At 48.5% G+C, this 8,465-nt stretch overlaps 1 protein-coding gene across 1 annotated transcript in view; it reads left to right on the top strand.

The window, feature by feature from the left end:
• Nucleotides 1–1,001: 1,001 nt before the first annotated feature.
• LOC144101408 (mannan-binding lectin serine protease 1-like) overlaps nucleotides 1,002–8,465 on the top strand; it is a 62,478-nt gene continuing 55,014 nt past the window's right edge. Inside the window, exon 1 of the mRNA XM_077634558.1 lies at nucleotides 1,002–1,649. Coding sequence (XP_077490684.1) covers nucleotides 1,462–1,649 — 188 coding nt within the window. The 5' untranslated portion in view covers nucleotides 1,002–1,461. The remainder of the gene's footprint in view (nucleotides 1,650–8,465) is intronic.

The following is an 8,465-nucleotide window of genomic DNA, read 5'->3' as shown; positions in this document are numbered from 1 at the left end:
AGCACCTGCATTACATGTGCTTGACTTTTCCAGGTTTTGGAATGCTTGGAAAACGTGTGAAACCTATTTATCGCTGATCGCGCCAAACTTGAATTCCCGCTGACAATTTTGCGCAAAATACCAATTAGTTCTGTAGCCGAACGGCCTTACCCGAGTTTTACGCACAACCTCCTCCCTTGACTTGCGGCCTGTCCATATATGTACTGCCTGTGTGTGTACTTTCCCACGGACGCGAGCGAAAGGAACGACATTCAGCTCTTGTAGCGGATATGACCACAAACGAGCTACAACCGCGCTGCTATTTTTTGTGTCTTTTCCTTGAGGACATCCCCCTACACCTGGCGCCAGTGTATGGGCGGTCGTCGTGAAACGCTTTACACAGGTGTGGGAAGAACGGAATGCCGGTTGAAACGGAAGTTAAATGCACAAAGTGAAACGGAAGACAACGAAACATAGTAACGGAAACGTAACTCTGGTGGGCGCACGCAAGGCGTAGCAGACGACGCTGACGACAACGACGAGGAAGCAGACGACCGCCCTTTTTTTTCCGTTTCAATTCGCGCGCGCGCCCATCCGATTATCCGAACCTGTTCGCGCCCTGTCTTCTTGTTATCTCTTTTCGGTTCTTCCTGTAAGGGTAACAGCGAAGCGACAAGAACAAAATGCGCACTAGAGTAGCGTATGAAACCTTCTCCCTCACTCGTAAATCCCCGCCACGATTCATTCGTTCATTCCCTCCCTTTGGTACTCCTGTATTCTACGGTGAGGGTAAGAAAGAGGAGGATGTGGCCGCGATGAGGGCGGTATAGCGAGGGAAAAAAAGAAGAAAAAAGATAGAACGAACGGAAACTGGTCGGACGACTCTTCAATCCTCCTCCCTTCGAATGTCCTTTCCTCTCGATGGAGATCCCTCACTCTCTTGCTTTCCATGGCGAGGTTGGAGAGCGAGAAATGAGATTCCACCACTAGCCTACCCCCCACTGCGAGCGCCGTTCGGCGTCATCAGACGGGCCGGTCTTCGAGTTACCGCCGGCGGACAAGTTTCTACTCTCCTGTTGCCTGCAGCGGCAGCTTCGTCGGAGGGCTCGCGCACGCTTTGACGTTGCTGATCCCCCAGAGGAAGGGTAGGGACAACGATTTATAAATGCCGGCACGCCGCCACCGGAATCTACAAAAGCATCATCGCCCTCGCCTGCAGCTGGCAAACAGGAGGAAACCTTAAGCACGCGCTTTGAAGGAGATCGGTTCAGCGACGACGAGCTGAGGAGGAAAAGGAGGTACAAAAAAAAAGTGACGAACACGTCGATACTATCGACGGAGCCAGGTAGATACACACTCCTTTTCTGTGGTGCCGCAGGAAGACGTTGTCAACGAAAGTGGATTGAGAAGACTGTTAGGCCCCGGTGTTGACTTTTAGCGTGGTGTGCAGTGTTTGGTTTCAGGGTGGCAGTGAGGACCAGAATGGAAACAGCTGAGGGTGTGATGTGTGGTTCGTTGAGTGATCGCTTGGACGTCGCCGGACGGGGGGTTCGGGAGTGTGGAAGTCGACAGAGTTGTGACGGACTTCGTCGTTTCAACGCCGGCAGTGGTCTGTGGTTTAGGACGGTGGTTTTCACAGTGACGGCCTTGGTGTTGGCGACACAAGCAACGTAAGTATGCCTATACCGAAAAGAAAAAATCTCGCATTGTGTTGTTGTGTTTCCATGTGAAACTCGCATGGTTTGGGAAATAGTGTCTGTGGCGCTTTTTAAAACATGACGCCGCATTGAAGTTGCGGTTTACGAGCGCTGGGGCTACTGATGACGTAAAGCGTGGAATTGTGAAGCTTGGCAACGGAATGCAGCAACTCTAGCGTTCACTTACTGGCATGGTATGCGGCTAGATTTGTTGGAAAACACTATTTATGATGAATAGAAGTGCGAAAGTAGCAGCGCCAAAATACTAACACAAACGGCACGACACGTCACTTCTTCTTTCAAGTAATTTAACTTCCCGAATAATCACAGGCACATAGATTCTGAAAACGCTCTATCGATTTATTTGACTTGCAAGGAACTTTCTTTTCTGACGCGTTAGATTCTTTTTTTGTGACGATGTCTCAGATGTTTGTTGTGTCTTCTGCTACTTTCTCCTGCAAATGTGTTTTTTTTTGCTTCCAGAGCCTTCGTATCTCAGGTTGCTTTGGAAGTTGAACTTCTGTGTGCTGTCGCTTAACTTCGTCTTCGGCCTTTTCCATTTTTGCTTTTGTTCACTATGAACAGGGATGGTAGTGGGCCTTGAATGCATGCTGCTCAGACACTGACTTCCGTATACCTAACTGTATCATGCTTACAGAAGATCCCATCCTTTCTTGGACTTAAGTTTGATTCCCTACGCCAAAACGCATCTTCACATCTTAGCTATTCTAGTGGTTTATATTTGCCACTTAGGATATCGCTAAAGGCGTAGAGAACTGCACGTTAGAGTCGCTCTACAGCACGGACCATGGCCGGACGGAGTGGCCGAATGCGATTAACCTCTCAGCATAACGAAATGACATTTTTAAGCGTATGCTATCAGCTTTGAATACCCCCAAGTTTAATAACATCAGGCCGACCAAGGTGATGCGAAGTGACAACGTGATAGTATGTGTGTGCGGGGGGGGGGGGGTGCAGATTGAATGCTGTGGGCCGTTCTATAGGTCTCCCTCCAATCCTAATTTCCTCTTCCCAGCTTCTGTCTTTCAAGGAAATTCCACACCTTACTCCCAGCATAGAAGAGGCAAAAATTCCGTCAGAAAATTTGACATGCACGTACAAATTCTGTAGCGGAAAAGCGAACAGAAATACGTGTATTCTAAGCATATGTCAGCACCAGTTGATTTCTTGCCACGTGCTAATCGCCGCACTCAAAAGCAAAGCGTGTATTGTTTGCCACTGTGGTAGCGTTTTGAGCTAGTTGGCGGAGCATAACAGAGCAGGGACGAAAGGACTGGATTCTGGACTAGTTGGTCTCACAGGGAACTACCCTGTGTTCCTACATGTTCTTGTGTCGTGTTCCTACCATCCACTGCACCCACGACGGTGACTAACGTGTTGCGGACGTCAAAACAACCGCTCAACCATCGATTCTGCATATCGAACATTATATGAGATTTTCGTTAATTCGAAGTCGTTTAATTCCAACATTCGGTTTATTCGAATTCTTCGTTAATTCCAAGTCGTTTAATTCGAACTTTCAGTTTATTCGAATTTGTCCCGTTAGCGTCGCGCGCATTAGAGGGAAACCAATCGGGGCTGCCCTCATTACGAACTTCGCGAAATTCGAAACAAGTTTTCGGTTACCTTCGAGTTCGGATAATGATCGCGATTCGACTTTAGTGACTGCATGCACACCGAGTCCAGAGTCGTATTTGATTTCAATTCATCTCGCATGGGCTCAAGTGAAATCGCACGTCATTGCTACTACCGGAGTCGGGACAGTCGGTGCAGTGGGCGATAAGAATGAGAAAGAAGTTAGATAAAATAACGCCACTGTCCTCGAAAAGGCAAATACGCAGACGATGTTGGTGTGGTAGTGAAAGCTCAAGGTTATATAAAACTGGAAAATGCAGCAATACACGCATAAAATGCATGTGTGAGAGTTCAACCTTTTTCTTTGTGCCGTTTTTCGACGAACACACACCCGTGACACACGGTAACGCAGATCACTGGCGGATAGACACGAATTCCTCTCTGAAGGCGTCAGGCGTCTGCGAGCCAAAACTTGTAAATAAACCCACTCAACAAATAATCCAGCAGGAAACAGACGAAAACATACTGGCCCAATTATTTCTTGTGGTTAACGTTTACTACATTTCTCTTACGTCTGCTTTCTGTCGGTTTAATTGTGCCGTGCTGTGCATCTTTATCGTGTAGGGACTTTAAAAAAGTTGCTTACCTCAACTGCATGCTCGTTTGCAGTGAAACTGGGCAAGGGGCTTTCATACTACGGCTTTCAAAGCCGGTAGCTCTGGCTACTATACTAACTACGCGACAAACGGTTTGCCTCAATATGCGGGCTCTGTGCACAATTTCTTAGCAGACGAGTCATCGGTTCAGGCGGGAAATTTTGCTGTTGAAAGCATTACTTCACGAGACCAAACCTGTTCACCGGTTTGTGTGAAGCTTGACCTTCAGGGCGACCTTGGTCAAACTAAAAATAAATAAACATTGTCGCGACTGGGATTCGAACCCGCAGCGGCGCGAACAGATCAGCTTCGCTGGCCACTGCACGAGGGCACCATGCTGTCGCCGCAGCAGATCACGCCTCGTGTCAACATTCTTGCGCTGCGCATTGCACATTGTCTTCTTCGTCAACTAATACTACCATTAAATAATATTCGCGCTTTGAGCAATGTGGCAGCAGCGACAGAGAGATGTGCGCTGCATGCGTTGGCGTGGACACCGTTGTGGCAGTAACAAGGCACTAGAGCAGTACGCGTTGGCGTTGGCAACATACTGCTGCAGAAACGTGGCACTGGAGCATAGGCCACCGGCGTTACAGTGTGCAAATTGGCATTGACCTTGAAATTTCAAGTTGAAGACGCGCATAGCTGTGTCCCTGGGTCAGTGGACACCTCAATCGCGCTTTCAGGTACGTGGTGGCGGTGTCCACCTGCAAAAAACTGCGCTTTCTCGCAATATATCGTACTTCAAGAAGTTGTTACGATAAAGATGCGCAGCATACTGACGGGGTTCAATGTTCCAGCAGAGAAGAAAGCATGCGTATATATATATATATATATATACATATATATATATATATATATATATATATATATATATATATATATATATATATATATATATATATATATATATATATATATAAGGGCACATGGTGCACACGACGGCTCTGGAGAGAGAGATCAGTGAAAGTGTGTGCCCTTCCGGTGGCGGCTAATCTGGACACCGGAGAAGCTCCTTGCTGCTGCCTCGTGTTGCAGCGATAAGGCGCGGACGTCGCGAGTTACGGTGCTTAAAGCGGCAAGCTTCGCTCCGCGAGCTCAATTTGATTGCAAATACCAGCAGTGCTGTTACTCCCCTTCCCCCATCCTTGGTCGTGATTGGATGTTGCCCTTCAGGCACACACGAAATATTTTTATCCCCTTGTGTGCGTACACTCTGTTCTAGTAGAGCGATAGCTGCTACAAGTTGCTTTCTTCCTCTAGAAAGAACATGGTTCATGGGGGTTCAACGTCCCAAAGCGACTCAGGCTATGAGAGACGCCGTAGTGAAGGGCTCCGGGAATTTCGACCACCTGGGGTTCTTTAACGTGCACCGACATCGCACAGCACACGGGCCTCTAGAATTTCGCCTCCATCGAAATTCGACCGCCGCGGCCGGGATCGAACCCGCGTCTTTCGGGCCAGCAGCCGAGCGCCATAACCACTCAGCTACCGCGGCAGCTCTATAAAGAACAGCGTCGTGGTGTGCCGTTATAGAGAAGAGTCTATAGCGCTTCGGTTTCCTGCCATTCACCGCCTATGTCTTGGCCACTCCCCCGGATAGTGGGTGTGTGCCATCTTTATTGGCTCCCTCATTGCCTGAGTCGCTTTGGGACGCTAAATGCCCGTAAATCATTTATTGGAGACGAACCAACCAACCAGCACTGCCGTCGCCGCATGTATCTGCGCTCGACCTGGCTGAACTTCGGCTGTTTTCGTCGCTGCTTCTGTTGTTCCAATTCCTCTCATATAACCCCGTCTTACACCCTACGTAGAATACGGCTCAGGTGCGCCCGCGCGTTAACCCTTACAAAAATTTATTTAGACAGTCTACAGACTGTCCATACACTTTTGTTTATGAAGTCTATAGACGGGGTATAAACAAATCCTCGAGAGTAGTCTAAAGAAAATACAAATCCTATAGATAGTCCAGACACAATCTCTAGATTTATGGCCATACACGTTTACTAGACTTTTGTCTATAGACACTCCATAGACAACAGGAAATATCTATAGGAAGCCAATAAAGGATATGAGGAGTCTATAGACTGTCTATAGACCACTATTATAAGGGAAAGGGACAGGGAAGCCAAACTGTCGTTCGCTAGCGCCGATGGATCAGCCCATTTTAATCACAAAGTCGGTTTTACTGAAAACGAAGCTTTTATACAAGGTTGAAAGGACAAAGAAAAAAATAAGTGCGAATGTCGCCGCCACAGGCCGTTTTTGTAGATTTTTTTTTCCAGTGGCTAAAACACCTTTCTGACTTACCCATATTTCGCTTCATTTGTGTCTCTCTCTGTGTGTGTGTGTGTGTGTGTGTGTGTGTGTGTGTGTGTGTGTGTGTGTGTGTGTGTGTGTGTGTGTGTGTGTGTGTGTGTGTGTGTGTGTGTGTGTGTGTGTGTGTGTGTGTGTGTGTGTGTGTGTGTGTGTGTGTGTGTGTGTGTGTGTGTGTGTGTGTGTGTGTGTGTGTGTGTGTGTGTGTGTGTGTGTGTGTGTGTGTGTGTGTGTGTGTGTGTGTGTGTGTGTGTGTGTGTGTGTGTGTGTGTGTGTGTGTGTGTGTGTGTGTGTGTGTGTGTGTGTGTGTGTGTGTGTGTGTGTGTGTGTGTGTGTGTGTGTGTGTGTGTGTGTGTGTGTGTGTGTGTGTGTGTGTGTGTGTGTGTGTGTGTGTGTGTGTGTGTGTGTGTGTGTGTGTGTGTGTGTGTGTGTGTGTGTGTGTGTGTGTGTGTGTGTGTGTGTGTGTGTGTGTGTGTGTGTGTGTGTGTGTGTGTGTGTGTGTGTGTGTGTGTGTGTGTGTGTGTGTGTGTGTGTGTGTGTGTGTGTGTGTGTGTGTGTGTGTGTGTGTGTGTGTGTGTGTGTGTGTGTGTGTGTGTGTGTGTGTGTGTGTGTGTGTGTGTGTGTGTGTGTGTGTGTGTGTGTGTGTGTGTGTGTGTGTGTGTGTGTGTGTGTGTGTGTGTGTGTGTGTGTGTGTGTGTGTGTGTGTGTGTGTGTGTGTGTGTGTGTGTGTGTGTGTGTGTGTGTGTGTGTGTGTGTGTGTGTGTGTGTGTGTGTGTGTGTGTGTGTGTGTGTGTGTGTGTGTGTGTGTGTGTGTGTGTGTGTGTGTGTGTGTGTGTGTGTGTGTGTGTGTGTGTGTGTGTGTGTGTGTGTGTGTGTGTGTGTGTGTGTGTGTGTGTGTGTGTGTGTGTGTGTGTGTGTGTGTGTGTGTGTGTGTGTGTGTGTGTGTGTGTGTGTGTGTGTGCGCGCGCGCGCGCGCGCGCGCGCGCAGGAAGGATTTAACCAAAGCGGTGTAGCTCCCCTCACAATTCACTACAGAGTGAAAAATGTGTGCGCGAACCCAGCGGTCGTGGCCCTAGACTCTAGATTTCATGGTCGATCGCATCCAGGTGGTGCTGCGGTCGCGTTTCGATGTAGACGAAATAGGAACCACGCCTGTGGGCTTTGTGAGTCATTGTACAGTAGGAACCACGCCTGTGGGCTTTGTGAGTCATTGTACAGTCATTGTACAAAGTCACTGTACATTGTGCGAGTCACTATACAACACCTAAGTTGGTATCAGATCATCCTCCACGAAACAGCGAAGGCACGGGAGGGTTATAAATTATGCGTCCAGCTGCTGATCGAAAGCATACAACCCCCTGCAGCGTACGTCACGGCGCGTGCCTTTCCTATCAATTGCTTACCCTACTGTAGTCGGATACAATTCACGAAACAAGCGGCTTTTTTCCCCGTCAAACGATCCCTTTGATCCAATGGCGTGGGCCGATTCTCATGAACATGCTAGAGTTACAGTGCAGAGAGTGGCATATATGAAATGGGATAGTCCCCTCCCAGCATTGTCACGGCAATCCCTGCATTGTCACGGTACTCATGCTATCAGGTGCATGAGAGAGAGCCGACGCCATTGGCTGGAAGTGGGTCCTTTGACGGGAAAAAAGAAATGGGATAGTCCCCTCCTTGCATTGTCACGCCAATCGCTGCATTGTCACGGTACTCACGCTATCAGGTGCATGAGAGACAGCCGACGCCATTGGCTGGAGGTGGGTCCTTTGACGGGAAAAAAGAAATGGGATAGTGCCCTCCTTGCATCGTCATGCCAATCCCTGCATTGTCACGGTACTCACGCTATCAGGTGCATGAGAGAGAGTCGACGCCATTGGCTGGAAGTGGGTCCTCTGACGGGAAAAAAGAAATGGGATAGCCCCCTCCTTGCATTGTCACGCCAACCCCTGCATTGTCACGGTACTCACGCTGTCAGGTGCATGAGAGACAGCCGACGCCATTGGCTGGAAGTGGGTCCTTTGATGGGAAAAAGCCGCTTCTTTCTTGATTTGTACCCGACTATAGAGTTTTCGCTGGAGTGATGCAGGTCATTCTCAGCGCCACTGTAAGTCAAAGTGCCCTAGGTAGTCTCTCATTCCTTAGGTGTTGTAATGGTATCTCAAAATGCATAAACTACATCAGCTATATAGTTAGTCAGCGGGCCCGTCTGAGCAAGTCC

Source organism: Amblyomma americanum, chromosome 8 (assembly GCF_052857255.1).
Source record: "Amblyomma americanum isolate KBUSLIRL-KWMA chromosome 8, ASM5285725v1, whole genome shotgun sequence".
NCBI classification, from domain to species: domain Eukaryota; kingdom Metazoa; phylum Arthropoda; class Arachnida; order Ixodida; family Ixodidae; genus Amblyomma; species Amblyomma americanum.
The sequence above is the reverse complement of the archived record's forward strand: the minus strand, read 5'-3'. Positions and strand labels throughout refer to the sequence as shown.